The 19227-nt window shown below is 64.5% G+C and overlaps 1 protein-coding gene across 1 annotated transcript; it reads right to left on the minus strand.

Annotated features, from left to right (window-relative positions):
- Positions 1-1425: 1425 nt before the first annotated feature.
- Positions 1426-16301, minus strand: PLXNA3 (plexin A3). Its single transcript, XM_037511748.2, is given in 34 exon segments — positions 1426-2401; positions 3073-3223; positions 3366-3578; positions 3977-4146; positions 4948-5138; positions 5393-5489; positions 5647-5750; positions 5881-6040; positions 6127-6273; positions 6363-6429; positions 6541-6797; positions 6877-7019; positions 7120-7354; positions 7431-7574; positions 7646-7885; positions 7972-8065; positions 8282-8452; positions 8566-8702; positions 8801-8921; positions 8984-9129; positions 9210-9400; positions 9518-9614; positions 9743-9943; positions 10059-10173; positions 10341-10440; positions 10519-10675; positions 10746-10869; positions 11206-11306; positions 11377-11505; positions 12245-12427; positions 12988-13527; positions 13843-14195; positions 14198-14465; positions 16253-16301. Coding segments are annotated over 33 exon segments (5616 nt in total). The 5' UTR covers positions 14439-14465; positions 16253-16301; the 3' UTR covers positions 1426-2305.
- Between the last annotated feature and the right edge of the window lie 2926 nt (positions 16302-19227).

Consider the following 19227-nt stretch of genomic DNA (forward strand, 5'->3'; position numbering starts at 1 on the left):
AGCTTAGGAGTCTTGCCTGGGAGGCGGGCGACATGCCCCCCGCAGTTCCCTCTCCACACTGCTGGAGCCCCAGGCCTGCTGACCCTTCCTCCCCGCCCGGGTGCGTCCCCCTGGTGCTGACCGGTGTTGTCGGGTCGGCCCGAGGGAGCCTCAGCACACACAGGGCTCTCCCTCCGCCCCGCCTCCCGCCCACGGCAGCTGCCGGCTCCGCCAGCCTGTCCCCAAGCGGGCACAGGGCGAACCCTCCAGGCCGCGAGCTGGGGCACTGGCGGGGCTCGCCTACCTGTCGTCAGCTCCCAGAGATCACGGTCCTTCACTGCCTGGCTACACTGTCTTGTCAGGTTTTGGGGGTGCTCCCAGTGGCAAGGCGAGTCCCCTCCTTGTCTCTGCAGATGCATGACACCCCGTTCAGGCATAAAGTCTAAGAGTTTTGGTCATCATGTACTGTCATGTAACCCCCACAATCTACAGCCATGGCGCCATGATGGACTGCTGAGGCTGTGGGTGGCTTTACCCCCCCGGTACAGAACTCCTGTTCCATGCCTCCCCAGGGAACCCCTGCCCACCTCCTGCAAACAGGCCCATTCCTGCAAAAGGGCCCATCCATTTTCAGTGGCTCTTCCCCATCTGGAATTCTCTCAGGGCTCCAGCTGGCTCATTGAAATATCACCGCCGCCCCAAGCAAGGTACTCCTGGCCACCCTATTTTCAGTGGCACCCCACTTTATCCCCACCGGCTGCATGAGGTTAGCCAATGTGGAGGAGTGAGGTCGGGCACGCACCATGACTGTGATGCAGCTTGGGCAGGAAGGTGGCAGGTGGAAGACACATCACAGGGCTCGGAACCAAACAGGGACAAAACCCACCTTTAATCTCAACTGGCTCCCTGGGCCTCCCTGGTGGCGCAGGCAGTTGAGCGCAGCGCTGTGAAGCTGTCTGCAGCCTCTGCGGCACCGGTTTGATCCCGGCCGGCCAGGGAGATTCCCACAGGGCGCAGCAGACCTCTCCTGTCTCCCTGCTGCTCCCCTTAGCAGTGGATTTCTGTCGTCTGCCTGTTCTGTTCCCTACTCTGTCTCTGGTGAATCCTCTCACCCTCCTGCGCGTCTGTCAGCTCTTGTATAAAAATAAATAAATCTTAAAAAAAAATCTTAACTGGCTCCCAGTGACTCCCGTCTGGAGAACAGGCTGAGGGCAGGGGGCAGAAGCAGGGAGACCGACTCACATTCAGGCAAGAGAACAAGGGTGCCTTGGACCAGCTGCAGCCAGGCAGGTGGCAGATGTCAGTTGGATGTTGAAGGCACAGCCACTAGGGTTTGCTGATGCAGCACCTGTGAGCCTGGGCCTCCTCGCAGCCCCAGAGCCTGGCCGTGAGTTCTGAGCTTCTCCCCAAGGACCACGCCACACACTGGCTGTTTTCCCAACATTTATTAGGAAAAAAATTTACATGGAGAAAGAAAAACTCATGCAACAAAAGAGGAGAGAACTGGGTTTCCGGGGCCGGGGGCCGGGAGCCGGGGCCCGACTCATCCGAGGCAGAGGGAGGGAGGAGTAAGGCACTGCCGCCTCGGCCCCTCGGGGTCGGCGCGGGAGGGCAGCTGAGGACAAGGGCCCCGGGCTCGGGGCAAGCAGACAACACCGGGACGTTTGGCAGTGGGCTGTGAGAAGGAGCGTTCTGGAGCCCCAAGCGCAGGTCAGGCCGACGCAGGCCTGGCCTAGCTCTCCAGGTGCCTGGAGAGCACAGGGTCCTCTGAGAAAGGGGGAGTCCCACTCTTCGGGAGAAACTGGGGAGTGCCGCGGGCCAGGTACACAGGGACCCCTCAACACAGCCATATCTGAGGGTGGCTGCAGGGACCTCACCCGCCCCAGGTGCGGCTAATGCTGAGGCCCCCTTCTCAGGACCAGTTGCAGCCAGCCACAGCAAGAGGGGGTGCCATGGCCAGGCCACAGCCGACACTGTCCCAAGGCGTCAGGACAATTCAAGGAGAGAAGATGAGCAAGGGGTTGGCAACCCTGGGGGACGGTGCACAGAGAGGGGGGAAGGAGGACAGTTCAATAAATAGGTGGTTGGGGAGCACATCGCCAGGAGGGCAGGACCACTCACGTCAGCTGGGCACCCAGACAGGAGGCTAGGGGTATTGCTGCTGTGGGGCTGGGGTGCTTGGTCCTGTCACCCCCTCCCCTGCAGGGCCCAAAGCAAGGCACTCATGAAGGGGCCCCGTGCCACCCGACCCGGGGCTCAGCCCCGAGACCCAGCGTGAGCACACAGCTCAGGCCTAAGATGCCCCTCCTCACCCACTGCGCCACCCTTAGCTGTTGCTGGACACGAGGCCGATGATCTGTTCCAGCTTCTGGCGCAACTTATGCTTCCGACAAGAGGCGTCTAGGTCCAGAGCACTGAGAACCTGGGGGAAGAGGCCCCCCGGAGCTGGGCTCTCCTCCTGGGCCCAGCCACTACTCCCCAGTGGGCCCTCCTCCCTCATGCTGTCCAGGACCTGCACGGCACTCTTGGGGTCCCTCCCGGCCATGCTCAGTCTCCAGGGCCTGCTCCTCCTCTTGCTGCCACCTCAGAGCATCTCAGGGCCCAGGCTCAGGGCTGAGTCTCCCCTGAGATGTCACGTGGGTGAGCTCAGCCAGCGCAGGGCGCTCATTGCCCCCTCCCGCTCACGAGTGCTTGTCTCCAGCCAGAATACAGCCTGCGGTGCACGTGCTACGTCCTATATCCCTGCCTGTTGATGTCCCAGGTCACGAACCCCACCAGCCCTCTCAACGGCTGCATGTGCCCGTCTTCTGGTCCCAGCCCCTCTGCTCATCCCCCCATGCCACGCCAAGACAGAACACAGCTCTGGCCAGGGGATCCTCCCCTGAAGCCGTCAGGTCTCAGCGTCTCTGGAGAATGTCAACTGTGCTGGCCTGGGAGCCTGACTGGGGAGGGACTATGACAATCCAAGAGATGGGCACCACGTCCCTCTGCCTCCCGGTGGCACTCCTGACCAACACCCCCCCCAAGCCCGTCTTTGCCACCTGCTATGCTCTCAGGGCTATGCCGCCCAGGGGCCTGTAGGACAGCACGCACCTCCTGGCGGTACTTCGTGACGTAGAAGTAGAGCTCACTGAGCGCGCTCAGGACGTTAAAGTCATTGGCATGGAGACGGGATTGCTCCACCAGGTAGGCATCCATGTCCTGGTCACTGATGGACGCCATCTTGGCGATGTCTCGGTAGTACCTGTGAGGCCGCTGAGTAAGTCACAGCAGCAGGTGTCGCAAAAGCCCAAGACCCTGCTCTGGCTGCCATGCCTGCCTGAGGTGCCCCTTCCTGCAGCCAGCCCCCCACCCAGCCCCTGCATGGGCAACAGGTCAGGGCCCACCTCTCCACCCAGCTCTTGTAGCTGGGGATGTCCTTGGCATACAGCAACTTGTTGGAGGGCGAGTCCTTGCCCAGCCGGTGCTCGGACGTGGAGCAGGAGTCCATGAAGGTCTGGGCCACCACCGACAGGCAGGCGTCCGTGATGCTGCTCTTGTGGATGTCGAACACGAACTGCGGGTTCTTGATCACGTTCACCCAGAAGCGCAGGGGCAGGCTGGACAGATGGGGAAGACATGTAGCTCCCCACTCAGCCAGCCGGTGAGCACCCTCCCATCACCCTTCTCATCCCAGCTCCTGTCTGGTCAGCTTGATGATGCCCAGAGGTCACAACTGTGACAGGCTCAGGGCTACTGGCCTTTGACAAACTGTGTCCATTAGACTTAAGCGTGAGTCGACGGCCCTTGGTCCTCAGAGCCTCCTGGCCCCCTCCACACTCTGCTAGCACCTGGGCCAGGCCGCTAGCATCCCTGCCCTGTGCACCACCCTGGAGGCCTCAAGGCTACCTTGGGTCACCACTCTCCCTTGCCTCAAGCATCACTCCAGCCCGTCCCGCCACCCTGAGGCAGGGCTGAGCCACCGGCCTCCTCCACCCGCCGGGGCCCTGGGTGGCACCAGTTGCTCTTCCAGGTGTGGCGCACATCGGGGTCACTGATCTGTCGCTGGTCAGCCTGCTCATCTAGGAAGTCGAACATGTATTTGATGGCCAGAGGCAGGGCAGAGCCACGGTGGGCTGTGCTGAACACCGTCTCGAAGAGGTCGTCCACGAACTTTTGCAGCGTGCCCTGGGGGCACAGCAAGAGCACCATTGTGACCGCGGGGTCATCCACACAGCACGACAGACCAGACATAGCGGCCTGGTGAGCAAGGTGTCCTGACAGATCCGGCACCAGGAAGACGGGCTGAGTCACCCGGGGCCAGAAGGGCAAGAGTAAAAGCCTTTAGAAAGGCCCTCGGGATTCACATGGCCCAGCACTACCTCCCCAGGCCGGCCAGGCCAACCTCAGGGCCAAGGCCAGGCTAGAAGTCATCTGAGCTCTTTCCCTGCTGCCTGGAGTCGCGCAAAGGCGGAGACTTGGGTGCACTCAAGATCCACCCCTCCCACCCAAGCGACCCATGCCCAGCCATGCAGGCGCTGCAGCTGGAGGCTTCACAGACATTGACATTGCTTGGCAGGAGGTGCTGAAGACACCCCCACTCGCGGTGGCCTAGCCTGTGGACCTCGCGGAGCCGGCCAAGCCCGCCACGAGCACCACGTCTGTGTGCCGCGTCCAGCTACAGCAACCCCGTGGGTGGCGGGCTGCCTGGGCCCTTCGTGCCAAGCACTTAAGTGACTTCTTAAAAGCTGATGCTAAGAAAAAATCCGGGCACTGGGTTCTGTACGCTGGACAGAGTGAACCCGTCGAGGGGCTGATTGCAGTTGTGTGAAGAACAACGGCAGAGTCTCGGGCCAAGGATATCCTCGAGGAATACTTCAAATGCAAGAAATGAGCAAATAAAAAAGTCTGGCTAACCTAAAATAAATAAAATAAATAAACTCGAAGGCATCTGAGCCGAGGCCAGGAGGGCACGGGGCCAACCCACACCTTGGTGGCCAGCAGGCGCGTCAGGTATATCTCGGAGACCATCTTGCTGCCGCGGTCCCCCTCTCGGTGGTCGGCGTGGTCGTGGTTCTTCACCAGGTGCCACAGCTTGGTGCCCGTCTCCTGGTCGGGCGTGATCATTGGGGCTCGAGAGCGGAGGCTGTCAGGGCTGCTGGCTGTGCGCAGCAGGCTCTCTGGGCAGCGGACAGATGTGCCCGTTAGGCCAAGAAGCCATATCAGTCATCGCCAGGGCTCCCATCCCTCTCTGTCCCTGAAGCCCACAGCTGAGGGGCCCACTGACTCTCGGTCAGGCCATCCCACTTCCAGGCTCTGTGGATCTGGAGAGCTGCCAAGGACAGGGTCCAGAGCCAAGCCCGCTGCTCAGCCAGGGGCTCCCCAGGGCAGCTGGCAGGCCTGGAAGGGCACAGGGCCAGCTGAAGACACCTACCGTAGCGGCTGAGGGAGCGGGTGAAGGTGAAAGAGTTGGCCATGTTATAGGCAGACACTTGTTTGGGCACCAGTGCCACCAAGGAGCCATCTGTCACCTACAGCCCCCAAACACAGAGAAGGAGCAGTGCAGGAGGCTGAGCAGCCAAGGGCCTGAGCCTCCGCCTGCCCACACCCTGCAGAGCGCATTCCGGTGGGGGGGGGCACCCTCGTGCGCTCCTAGGAAGCCCTGGGACGACAGGCCCAGCCGCTCACCTGGTAGTGAGCCAGCGAGTTGACCCTCTTCCAGTCGCACTCGATCTTGGTGGTGACGTCCTCGTCCTGGAGGATGACGCGGGCCATGCGGCCCTGGCGCCACTCTGCAGGCCAGAGATGCCACCTGAGGTCCTGCTCAGTCTCCCTCCAGCCCCTGGGTCCACTCCCCTGGGAGGACAGAGCCCAGGTGGGGAGCCTGCGTGCCAGCCACGGAGGCGGGGGCCAGGGGCTCACCCAAGTCCATGTCCTCGGCTTTGGGGCGCTGGGAGTATGGGATGCCCTTGTACACGGCATCGAGCAGTTTGTCCTTGGCCTGGGTGATGCTGTCACAGTTGAGAACCTTTACCGGGACCTGAGCGCTGCCCTCGCTCTCCGGGCACACGCAGTGAAGGGTCTGAAAGCGAAGGGACCACAGGGTGGGTCCTGGGCTGTGCACACATCCCCCGTGCCCACGACCCTGCCCACCTGTGCTCTGCTCACCAGCGTCTTGTAGTCGATCTGCTGGCGGATGAGCTTGTCCTCGCTCAGTGAATAGCGGGCCTCGCCTGTGATGGCATCGATGGGGCCCTTCTCCATCTGCTGCTTGATGGCGCAATAGAGCAGGAAGAGTGGCTCCCCAGCACACTCCTGCAGGGGGGCGGGGATGCACAGCTCGCTGTCTGCCTGACAGCGCCGCGGCCACATCCGCTCCCCAGCCACCCGCCCGCACAGCACACCTTCAGGAACTTATGAAGCAGGAACGTGAACCAGTTAGTAAGCATCTTCTCAGCCACCGACTCAGTCCTAGGGCAAGAGGGGCGCTCGAGCCCTGGCCAGGCAGGGGCCGCCAGGCCGGGGTGGGGCCGGAGGCCAGGGTGGGGCCTGTCCAGGGGCAGCGGCGGCAGAAGGCGGTACCTGCGGAGCAGCAGCTTCGGGTGGTTCTTGCTCTCCAGGTTCTTCTCGATGAGGTCGGCCAGCAGCTGCTTGAGCAGCCCCGTGGCGTAGTCAAGGCGGCTCTGCAGGGCCACCATAGTGAGCGAGGCCACAGTGCCGCGGTCGCGCATGGAGAAGCTGCTCTGGGCCTCCAGCGTGTGGATGAAGGTGAGGACGAAAGCTCGGCTGTGCAGTAGCTGCCCGAAGAGGCGCAGGGCCTTCTCGACGTTGGGGGGTGTCTGTGGGGGACAGCAAATCTCAGCGGGTAGGGCTGTGGCCTGGGGCGTGATGGGGTGCAGGCAGGCCAGGGGGGCTCACGTCCAGCTCCTTGAGCACCGGATGAGCCTCTATGCCTGGGAAAAGCACGCGCACGGCGTAGGTCCGGTAATCCAGGAAAGGGATCTGCACCCCGTCCATGTGGTTGGTTAACTCGTTGATGTCCGTCTGCAGCTCAGCAAAGGCTGGGGAGGGCCGGGGGTGGACTGTGAGCCGAGCAGGAGGGGTGCGGCCCCCACTCCCGCTCCCACCCCACGCTGTACCCCACACCCCCGCCCCGGGCACCTTCCTTGCACTCCAGAGCCACGCGGGACTCCAAGTTATCCATCTGCAGCTGCAGTCGCTTGAGCGTGCGGTCCGCATCCTGCGTCTTCCGCTTGTATGCCACCAGCACGGCCGTGATGGCCAGCAGCAGGAGCCCGCCCCCCGCCGCCAGCCCCACCAGGGCCGGCAGCGTCAGGGCCCGCTCTGCCGTGATGTGCAGGGTGCCCAGCCAGAACTCCAGACCGCCCACCAGCACCTTCGGGGACAGGCACCATGAGTTGACCCCCACACCCTCCCCAAGCGCCCTGGGGCCCTCCCCGAGCCCCACCCACCAAGACAGGCTGCCGGCCAGTCTGGCTGGGTGAGTCGCACAGGAGCTGTGTGTCGGAGACGGTGAGGGCGCATGGCTGGCCTCCGATCAGCACCGTGTAGTTGAGGCGGGAGCTGCCGGCGGCCGCAGGGATCAGGTTCTTGCCCTGGAAGTGTAGGGCACAGTCAGGGAGGGCATCCCCCGGCCCCGCCCTCCCTGCACCTCCCAGGGCCACACCTTCAGCACCACGTGAGAGCCAGGCTTGACATCCAAGACGCCTGCAGGCCCGAGCGGCTCAAAGCTGGGATCGGGGTAGTAGGTGAAGGAGGACCGGTTCAGGGAACGTGCCGTCTGAACGTGGTCCAGCAGGAAGCCGAACTCGTCAGGGTGCTCGCCCTGGGCCCGCGGCTGGGGCCGCCCCGGGAAGATGCCAGGAGCCTTACACAGCATGGCGGTGTCGTTGATCACCTGGCACGTCTGCGGGGACAAGGGCGGGCAGCCCCGCACGTGAGGCCACAGGGGGTGGTGGCGGCGGGGCAGCAGCAGGGGCAGCTGGCACTCACATTGGTGGTCTCGATGCCTCGGTACTTGGCCCGGACCCGAGGCTCCTGAACTGTCAGCAGGTGCGTCCCGCTCACGGTGATGGCAGTGCTCCCGCTGGGGATGGGGGCAAGGACCTCAGGCTCCCTGCCCCACTGCCCCCCATCCAGCCCTGGAGAGCTAGTGAGGCTGCCATGGGACTCAAGGCCCCCCACCTGGGTCACCCAGGGAGGCTCAGACTGCGAGGAGATATCATTTGATGCCCAGGACCCCAGGAGAGAAGCTCAGGGACCCTCCGTGCTGGCCAGGACCCCCATCTTCCCGGGGTCTCACTTGATGATGCTCCAGGCAGGCTCTAGGCGAGTGACGGTGGGGTCCTGGGTGTAGGTGTAGAGCACGCCGGGACTGGAAATGTTGGCACGGTCGATGGCCAGGGTGATGGGGGCCTGGCTGGGGCCCAGGGTGGAGACGGGCGAGATGCACACGATCGCCTTGGCGTCCCTCCTGCCAGCGAGCGGGGTGCGTGGAGGCGGCAGCCCAGGCCAGCCCTCACCCGCTGGGCTGCATCCTGGCAGGCCCTGCCCACGCCTGCCCAAGGTTGGCCAGGCTTCACCCACCTCACAAACTGGCACTCGCCGTCTCTCACGATCACGGTGACCCTGCTGCCCGCGTCCAGAGAGCTGCCAGAGATGGTGAGTCGTGTGCCCCCTGAAGCTGGGCCCCGACTGGGGCTCACGTGGTTGAACGTTGGGGTCTGCGAGACAAGCAGCTTTGAGGGGAGAAGGCAGCAGCCCCGTGCTGGCGCCGGGCCACGGCCCCCTCAGAAGGGGCAGGCTGGGGGTTGCCACGCACCACAAAGTTGTACAGCTGCTCCGACTGCGTGCGGAAGTCAGCAGAACAGTCACCCACGCACAGCTCCACGGGCCCGGGTGGCGGGCTGGGCACGAGCGACTCCTCCATCTCACACACGATCCTAGGAGCAGACACCGTCAGAACCGCAGCGGGGCAGCCCGGCACCCGCACAGCCACACTCACCTCTCGGCGCTGACGTACTCAGCAGGGACGGGGTTGCAGCGCACGCCGGCCACCCGCAGACCCACCTCTCGGGAGGAGAGGCCCAGGTTCTCGCCCATGATGGTGACTCGGGTGCCCCCTTCCTTGGGCCCCACAAGCGGGTGGATCTACAGAGCGGAACCGGAGGCCAGAGGGTGAGCCCAGGTTCTTGGGGGCTGGAAGGGCAAGGGGCGTGGGCAAAGCTGACCTGGGCGATGCGAGGGTGGCTGCAGCGCGCACCCTTCTGGCTCGGGTGCATCCAGTTGCTTTTGGGAACTGGGCAGTGGGCCCGCAGCTGGCACCTGTGCTCCGAGACACACCAGCCACAGTTGAAGCGGGGGTCAGCTTTGAGGCAGAGGCCACAGCTGGGCCGCTGCGCCCAGCACTTGTACAGGAGGGCTGTGGGCACAGAGGGCACTGCTAGGGGCGGCCACCGGGAGCACGCACCAGGCTCCCCCCGCTGGCCCCAGTCTCAGCGCGTGCGGACTCCACCTGGAGGCCCGCGCCTGCGCTCACCTCGGAAGGTGGGAGGCTTGTCGATGGGAAAATCTCCATCCCAGACCACAGAGAAGTCCAGCTCAGCGTCGCCAGATTCGTCGCCGTCGTAGGAGTACTAGGAAGAGGAAGCCGCGTGACCCCCCGAGGCGGGCGGACCCCCGCCCCCAGCTTAGAAGCCCCAAGAAGAAAGAGAAGACTTTGTCCCTGCCCCGGAGGGCCCCAGGGTGAGGTGCGCGGCCTCACCGAGGCATTCTGGCACTGCACGCTGCTGCTGTTGAAGCGCACGGCGGGCACGCGCTGCTGCCGGCCCTGCACACGCACCACACACTCATAGTTCTTCTGGCCCGACTGTGGCTGCGGAAGGTTCTTGGCCCGCAAGGTGAGTGGCTGCATGACACCCACTGGGATGAGGAGGTCCCCACTGGGCAGGATCTCAGGGCAGCCCTAGGAGAGGATGCTCGTCAGCCCTCCCCTGAGGCAGCCCAGCTGGGCCTGCCCTGCCTCCAGGAAACCCAAGAAAGCCAAGCCAGGGCTGGCCTGCGCGCATCGCCCGCCTCACCTCAGGGCTGCGGACCCGGCCCTCCTGGAAGGAGCACTCGTGGGGGTGGCCAGTACACACGTGCCGGTACTTGCACCAGTGGCAGGGGTACGGGCTGCCGACGCACGACATGCACCTGCGGAAGAGGCTGCGGAAATAACGCGGAAGGCCAGGGTGCCCCTAGCCAGCCCTCCCGCCGGACACATGCGGAGCCCAGGAAGAAGCAAAGAAGGCAGCAGCCCCGCCTGTGCGCGTGACCCAGCGGGGCGGCGAGAGCACGGAGCTCAGGGAGCTGGCACTCACGACTGCAGGACGCTGCAGTTGTAGAAGACAAAGTCGGCCTCAGCGAAGCTCATGCCTGTCTCCTTGGAGAGCAGCTGGAGGCGCACGGTGCGCACAGCCCCTGCAGCGAGGCAGGGCCAGCAGTAAGCGAGCAGGGACAGGCCGCCATCCCCCCCCCAGGCGGCCCCAGCCCACTCACCATGTCCCCTGGTGAGAGCCCGCAGCTCCTGCAGGGAGGGTGAGGGGCAGCGCAGCTCCCCGGAGGGCAGCAGGACGGCCTCACTCTCCGTCACCTCCTCAAAGGCACAGCTGACGCCCGCGCTGAGGTCGGGCACATTGCTCATAGCTACAGTCAGCTGGGGAGGCAGAGGACTCAGTGCAGGTGTTCCCCCACCGCGTGCTCCCCCCCGCCACCGCAACACTCACCTGCACCCCAGGCGACGTCACCGACACGTTGTTGGGGCGCACCCGCACCTGGACACACTTGCCCAGCTCCTCGGCAAAGCCACGAGGAGCAGAAGCGCCAGGACAGGCCCCCTCGCGGCAGCACCTGTGGGGGTCGGGGCACAGTCTATCTAAGGCTGCCCCAGGGTCTGCTGGGGGGGGTGCACCGTGGGGGCCTGGACTGGGGGGACAGGGACAGCGGGCCCAGCCCACAGTGCCAGGCAACAGGAGGCCTCGGTCTCCCCTGGGGTACAAGGGACGTCACTCAGGGTGGAGGTTCCGCTCATTAGCTGGGGAAAGCGGAAGGGCAGGGAGGGGGCACTGCAAGGGCCTGGCTGGGAGAAGCGGGAATGCAGACCAGGGCCAGCCTGGCCGGTTCCTCCCATGAAGGGCACCCCCAGTCCAGCGTTCCCCCCAGCCCCACCCCAAGAGGCGACCTCACCTGTGCTGTAGCACGCACCAACCACAGTGCGGGTCCCCGGAGCCCAGGCACGCTTCGCAGCTCAGGTATTGCTCACAGGTCTCCACCGGGAGCTGGCTCACCTGGGGACAGGTACGTCAGCACCCAACCTGCCCCCACCCCACCGCCTATCACCGCCCGCCACGGGCCCACCTGCTTCTCACTCAGGAGGTAGATGTGCCGGTGGTCAGGGCTGAAGAGCAAGTCTCGGAGGATGGGGCTGCCGTCCACCACAGGCACCGTCTCGTACAGGTGGGCCTCCTGCGAGTCATCCACCCGCACCTGGGCCGCGAGACCAGAGCGCGCAGGTGACAAGCCTGCCTGGTGCTGCAGCAGCACCCCCGCACCCAGTGTCTTCTTCTTGAGTCGGGGACCCTCCAGGCTGGGGCCGAGCTGAAGCCAGGACCTGGGGGCTCAGCACCCAACCCACCAGCTGCCACCAGAGACCCCTCGAGGTGTTCCCAGGAGATATGACTGAGATTCGTGTTGCCGAGGGTGGGGAGCAGGGCTGGGTGGGATGGACAGAGAGAGAGATAAGGGTGATGGAGGCATCATGGGGTGAGCCTGTCACACCATTGTGCAAACTGCTAAAAAGCACGAAAATACAGCTGGGGGTGGGGTGGGGCATGGGAGGGGTGTCTCCTCCAAGAAGCCGTTACTCTGCACCCCAGGCATGAGCAAGCGTGGGTCCAAGTTCAGGGGCTCCCGCACAAACCTCCCCAGCGACCCCCAGCGCTCTCCGGAAGGGCTCCGCATCCGGCCCCTTCCAGACTTGGAGCGGGAGGGGCCGCGCCCCGTGTCCTTCCCGAGGCCCACGTGTACTCCCTGTGCATTCGGCCGAGCAAACCTCAGCGCGGCCCTGCTCTCATGGCTGTCCCCAGGGCCACAGCACCAGCAGTCCCGGCGAGGGGGGTGGCTGAGCCCCTTGCCCCATGGGCTGGGCCCTGTGCCGTCTCTCCCAGGGCTGGCCTGCACGTTCTGCCCCTCCAGGCCGTCTCTGCAGCAGCGTCCAGGGCCCCACCTTCTTCAGACTGCCGCTGCGGGTGCCGACGAACACCACGGAGTGCTGCTGGTAGGTGTAGGCGGCCACGCTGGCCATGCCGTCGCTGCTGTCGGCCAGCAGGGGCAGCCCCTCGATCACACGCAGGCCGCCCAGAGGCTGGTTCAACAGCAGCCCGCAGAAGTTGCCATTGATCTGCATGGGCTGGGACACAGGAGGGCACGGTGAGCGTCAGCAGGCAGGGCAACAGCGGGACAGGGGCCATGAGACCCCACGCTCCGAAAGGGAGCAGGGTCTGGAACTCACTCCCCGCCAGCCAAGACTGAGTGTGTGCCCTAGGCCCCCACAGGAAGCTGGGGACTGAGGAAGGAGCGGGAGGAGAGCGAGGACGGTGGCCTTGGGCCTGCAGGATGGGCAGACGCTGGGACGCTGCCGCCGACACAGGCCATCGAGGGACAGCCTGGAGACGGAGCCTGAGCACCAGGCTGGGGCGGCGGGGGTGGGAGTGGGGGGACAGAGCAGGGGTTAGTTGCAAGCGGAGCCCCTGCAGAAGCCAGAGGAATGGCTAGCAGGCGGAAGAAAGACGCCACAGACACAGGGAGAGCATGAGAGAGAGTGGGGACTCCTGAACAAGCAAAGTGGGGTTCCAGGGCCAGGATGCCACCTCCAAGGCCACACCAAACCCGGGACAAGACCGGCAGCAGGCTGGACACTGCAGGCTGGCCAGGGCAGTGGGCCCGCCCAAGCGCGGGGGCGGGGCTCACGGTGTTGATGCAGGGCAGCTCCTTGTTGAGCAGCCAGGGCAGGGCCAGCGTGCCCTCCCCACGGTAGCACGACTGGATGCGGCGGCGGATGTGGGCATTGATGTCGCTGAGCGTGAAGAGGCAGAGGATGGTCTGCCGAGGCGGGCTGGCCCGGTTCTTCTGGCCCTGAGAGAAGACGGTGAAGAGCACGTCCTCGTCGGCCGGCACGCCCAGGGCCTGGGCCAGCAGCAGGCCAGGCTTGGCCAGGTGGGCGCTCTGCACCAGGCGGTACTCCACACCACGCCAGGAGCAGCCGATGGGGAACTCCACGTACGAGTAGAACTCCGAGTCCCCGGCACACATGCGCACGATCTTGGAGGTGAAGAACTTCTCCCCCGCCGTGTCCAGCAGTGTCTGCTGCGTGTCCAGCTGCAGCGTCAGGAAGTAGACAAAGGAGGCGCTCACGAAGCTGTAGACGTAGTAGATGTCGAAGGCAGGGTACAGGGACAGCGTGTCCGAGGGGATCTTGATCTGAGAGGAGACGAACTCATCCTGGTACACCTGGGCAGCAGGTGGCGGAGAGCGCGGGGTGAGGTCCAGGGTCGTCACCCACTTCCGTGGCCTACACGGGCCCTGCTCCCTCGATGTAGCCCACCCAGGGCGCCCCCACGGCCCAGCACCGCATCCAAATGGTCTTGGGGATGAGGCCAGAGAAGCCCCAGAGGGCAGGTAGCTGCCCCATGCCCTGGGCCTGCCCGTCCTCCCACCCTCAGCAGCCTGCCCTGCCCCAGGGACCTTCCGGAGGTGAGCTGGGCAGGGCAAGGGAAGGGGACGAGGGAGGGGGAGGCCGCGCGGTGGCGGGGGGCGCCCACCTACCAGACTGAACATGTCGGCACCGCCCTCGTCGCCGACAAGCTTGCGGGAGCTCAGGGTGGGGAAGTACTCGGACTTGCCGTCCACGGCAGTGCCCACGAACAGCTTGCTGGGTCCCTGGCCCTGCTCCACGATCACACCGGCCATGGAGTCGGGCTCCTGGGCCCCCGACAGGTAGTGTTCCTTGCGGTGGTGGGGCTCGCCCAGCTTGAAGAGGTCGTCCAGGCGCAGGAACTGGCAGATGCCTTGCCAAACGCTGCCACAGGCCACCAGGCGGCGCGCCGCGTAGTCAATGAGCAGCAGCTTGTTCACGTTGTCCACGGGCGCCAGGTGGTGGGCACACACGCGCATGCTGGGGGCGGGTAGCACCGGGCGTTGTCCTGGACGGGCCCCGTGACGTGGGCCCGCAGCTCAGTCAGGTTAGGGGCCAGCTTGAAAATGCGGTTCACCGCACCCACGAACACCTCACCAGTCACCCGGTGCACGGCCAGGTGGGTGAGCGTAGTGTCTGTGACTGAGAAGGTGCGGAAGGGCCTGCGGCTGCCCAGGACCCCCTCCAGGGCCAGGAGGAGCAGTGCAAGGAGGCAGACAGTGGGCATGGCCGGCAGCTGCTCCTGGGGACCGACCTGGGGGGAGACAGCCAGGGTGAGTTGGAGGGACCGGCCCAAGCCTCTCACCCTCCTCCAGCCCCACCAGGTCCAGGCCCCCAGCAGGCCAAGTGACCTGCCAGAGGTGGCGGCCCCTCATCTCATACCCTGCCAGAGCCCCAGATGGTGACCGTGGCTGGGCGAGAGGAGGGGCCTCCAGCAGGGTGCATGAGTGAGCAAGGAGGCAGGCAGGCTTGGGGGCCTGTCCATCATCTCCCGCCCCTGCTGGAAAGGAGCCGAGAGACTTGGCTGGGCCACAACCAAGGGGGCAGCGAAGGCAAATGCTGGGAAAGGCAGGGCAGGAGGCCCTCCCAGAAGGAGACCCTGAACGCCAGCACTGAGGGCAGCCAGCCGCACACAAGAGTGACCGCAGGTGCGCCCCAAGCCACGAGAAGGCGACACCCCAGCTGGGGGAAGAGGGGAGGCAGGCAGAGAACAATCAGGGGGCGAAGGGGGGCCAGTAACATGGCCCCAGGAGCATGGCCCCAGGAGCTGGGGACAGAGGTCTGGGGAATCAAGGCTTGGGACCTGCCGACACCATACCCCACTGCTGGTACCCGCGGACTCCTCGCCCCAAGGGCCAGCCCGGGGGCTGTCTGGGAGCCCACAGCCTGCCTACCGCAGCAGCACAAAGCCACGCACGCCTGGCCCATGCCACGCACACCACAGGCAGAAGTCAGCATGGCAAGACGGCAGCCTGCCGGCCATGAGCGCTCGCCCCCATCCAGGGGTTGGGTGTGGAAGGGGGCCTGCTGGGGGACCCGACTCCCCTGCACCCTGGGGAGTCCCAGGAGTTCTATGAAAAGGCAGCAACATCCCGCAACAGGGCCGAGGCCCTGGGGAGATGGGGTGGGGGCCCTGGGAGCAGATGGCTGGACCAAGGCTTCACCCCCAGGCCACACCCAGCTCTTCAGCCATCCCAGGGGGCAAAGACAGCAGAGCAGTGCCACGGCAGTGATGGGCAGGGCTCTGCACTTCCCTCTCAGCACCCAAGCCCCCAAGGAGGCAGAAGGAACCCCGTTCAAGGGGTGCAGGAAACCAGAAACCCAGGAGGTGAAGAAAGGAAAAACTGCAGTTGCCAGAACAAGGAGCAGGCCCAGCTTGAAAGAGCCCAGTTTTAGCACAGACCATGCAGCTCTCTGGCTTTTGTCAGGTTCACATCCTGGACCCCGAAGGCAACCACCAGAGAAGAAAGGAAGGCCAGAGAGAAGGGAGGCCGGGCCCCACCCTCGCCTCCTTCACTCCCAGCAAGGATCCAAACCTAGGCATGGGGACAGGGACAGGTGGGGGGAGACCCCAAGACACGGTTTGCCGACCCAGCTTCCAGCCCAAGCAACCCCTCCAAGTGGGCTCCAAGGCACACAGGCACACCCAGAGCCTCAGCGTCAGCCCCGCCGCCCAGAGCCTGAGGAGGGGCGCCCCTGGCTGAGATGCGCCCCAGCGCCTGCCCCCACCGCGCTGCCGGCCGCCTCCTCTCGGCCGCCTCCTCCCGGCGCCCTCCAGGAGCACCCCCGGTAGCCCCGCGGGGCAGAGGAGCCGCAGCGGTTCTTGCAAGGGTCACTCTGCGCCACAAAGGGTCCCCATGTGGCAGGGGGCTGGGCGGGGAGTGGCCGTCTCTGCCCGCAGGGCCGGGAGTGCCAGGCAGGCCAGCGCCCGAGGAGCAGGGTCCGACCCCCTCTAAGCCGAGTGGAACCCCAAACTGCCCGCGCCCCGCACCGCCGAGCAGGCGGGCTCCGCATGGGCAGCGGGGGAAGGCGGCCACCTACTTGGTCCTTCGCCGCCGCAGGCTCCGGGTGGCCGCTCGCTGGACACGTGGACGCGACCCCGCACCCCACACCTGCCTCGCTGGCGCGCCCCCGCCACCGCACCCCGCGCGACGCCGCCGCCGCCGCCCACACACTGGGCTGGCCCGCGGCCGCCGGGCCTTTTAGAGGCGGACCGTACCACCGCGCTGGGCGGGGGCGTCCGGGGAGCGCGGGCAGCCGAGCGCGCGCGCGGGGGGCCGCACCCCACCGGGGCCGGGCAGAGTCCCCCGCGCCGTCCCGGGCCCGGGCGAGCAGCCGCGGCCCCGGACCGACCGGCCCACCCCCCTCCGCAGTGGCCGCGTCCGCGGCGCGCGCCCCCTCGCCCCGCCCGCGGCCTCGAGCCACCAGGGCCCGCGCGCGCCCGCGCCACACCCCCTCGGGCCTGGGAGCGCGCCGCCGCCTCGGCCGCGCGCCGGCCCCGCCCCGCCCCGCCCCGCCCGGCTGTCGGAGGCGCGCCCCGGGCCACCCGCGGCCGGCTGCCCAGACCCCGCGGCCCCGCGCGCCCGACGGGCCCCAGGCTAGAGGGCCCGGCGCTGGCAGCAGGCAAGCGCCGGGCATCAGGCCGCCGGACCGGCGGCGCCCACACCTGGCCGGCGTCTGCGGTCCCCGCCGCCTGCGGGCTTTCTCCTTTTCTTTCTCGTGGGCGCGGTGGAGACAGGATTCCGCTAAGTCACTCGGTGCGGACGTGAAAGCCGGTGGCTTGCAGTCCCTTCGCAAGTCGTGGGGGCACCATCGAGGGCGAGTCCCCTTATTCCTGACCTGCACCGCATCGGCCCCTACCCCCATACCCCTGGCGCCCCCGCTTGTCCTTTTTGCCCCTGGCTCCCCGTTCTGCACCCGTGGACGGTATGGGGCCAGGTGGCCCGCTTGAGCCTCGGTGGCCTGCGGCCGTCTCCCTGTCAGCTGCGTCCCCACCGCTGCCCGACAGGCCCGCTCATCTTTTTCCGCCCACAACGTGCCGCTCTGTTTTCCGTTGACCCCGTCGGCGGGCACCAGCGTGCGGGGGTTTCTGTGCGGACACGTTTTGTTCTCTTCCTGCGACCAGTGCGATCGCTGGCTCTCAGGGCAACTCCATTTTTGACATTCTGACAAGCTGGCAATCTCTTTTCCAAGGTGGCCGCACCATTTCACACTTCCCTCGGCGGTGCTCGCCGGTCTGGTTTCCCCCACACCCTGGACAGCACTTGTCAGCCCGCCTGAGTTCGATCCCTGGCCACAGGAGGCAGCAGCCCTCTCCTGTCTCCCCGCGACTCCCCTCAGCAGTGCATTTCAGTCAGTCTCCCTGTTCTGTTCCCCACTCTGTCTCTGGTGAATCCTCTCACCCCCCCCCACACCTCTACCCTGCACCCCAGTTCTTGTATGCATAAATAAATAAATCTTTTTAAAAAACAGTAGAAATTGAAGTTTCCCAGAAAAGTAGAAATTCTTCAAGACCGTAACATAAAAATCCTGCCCGAGTCTCCTTGCCAACCCCCACATTCACATGAGCGAAGCCCTCAATATAGAGTGTGTGTGTGTGTGTGTGTGTGTGCATGCGCGCGCGCGCGTGTGTGTGTGTGTGTGTGTGTGTGTGTGTCCTGTTATTTCTCCAGAGAGCTCTGACTAAAAGGGTGTCTTTCCATTTGTTTAGGTCTTCTGTACTCTCTGTCAATGCTATTTTGTACTTTTCGATCTGCAACTCTTACACTTCTTTGTTAAATTTATTTCTATTTTTTTGTTTTTTAATACTCCTCAAATAATTGTTTTCTTAATTTCATTTCAGATTTTTTTTTAATAATTATCTTTTATCCTACAGCCATGCCAAAATCATTTGCCAGCCCTAATGGATTTTTAGGGGATTCCTTAAGATTTCAGACAGCCAGGGTTGCACCATTCGAGGACAGAGGCAGTTTTACCCCTTCCTCTCCCAAATCTGGATGCCTTGTATTTAATGTTGTGGCCTCAGAGCCCTCCGAGCCTCTCCCGCCCACTGTTGCTTTCTGTCTTCTTTATTTCCTTTTAACTTATTATTTTTTTAAGATTTATTTTATTTCGGGCCTCCCCGGTGGCGCAGCGGTTGAGCGCTGGGTTGCGAAGCTGCCCACAGCCTCTGCAGCACCAGTTCAATCCCCAGCTGCTCCCCGGCCACCAGAGGAGGGTCCCCCATGGCGCGCAGACCTCTCCTGCCGCCCGCTGCTCCCCTCAGCAGTGTCCTTCGGTCCTCCTGCCTGCTCTGCTCCCCGCTCTGGCTCTGGTGAATTCTCTCACCCTCCCGCACTTCTGGCTGTACCCAGTGCTGTATAAATAAATAAATAAATCTTTTAAAAAAGGGATCTATTTTATTTATACAAGAGCCGGGGTACAGGCCAGATGCATGGGAGGGTGAGAGGACTCACCAGAGACAGCGGGGAACAGAACAGGCAGACTGATGAAATCCACTGCTGAGGGGAGCAGCGGGGAGACAGGAGAGGTCTGCTCGCCACATGACTTGCTCCGGGGCTGGCGGGGATCGGACCGGCGCTGCGGAGGCTGCGGACAGCTTCACAGTGCTGTGCTTGACCGCCTGCGCCACCAGGGAGGCCCTTAAGTTCTTTTTCTTCTTCTTCTTCCTCTTCCCCCTCTTCCTCTTCCTCTTCTTCCTCTTCCCCTCCTTCCTCCTTCCTCCTTCCTCCTTCCTCCTTCCTCCTTCCTCCTTCCTCCTTCTCCTTCTCCTTCTTCTTCTTCTTCTTCTTCTTCTTCTTTCTTTTTTCCCCTCTAAGTAACATTGGTATGTAACACCCGAGATGTTCCAGGTGTACAGACGTATATCTCAGCATCTGTATTACTGCTCTAGGCTTGTCCCCAAAGCCCATCTGTCACCACACAGTTCATCCCTTCTGCTTGACCTCTCCCCCTCCCCTGTTCTGGTCCCCACTATTTTGTTCTTGTAGTGTAGGTGTTTTTGTATTTCTTTCCCT

The sequence above is a fragment of the Talpa occidentalis genome, unplaced genomic scaffold (genome assembly GCF_014898055.3).
Source record: "Talpa occidentalis isolate TD23 unplaced genomic scaffold, MPIMG_talOcc4v2.1 talOcc4.15, whole genome shotgun sequence".
Classification (NCBI taxonomy): Eukaryota; Metazoa; Chordata; class Mammalia; order Eulipotyphla; family Talpidae; genus Talpa; species Talpa occidentalis.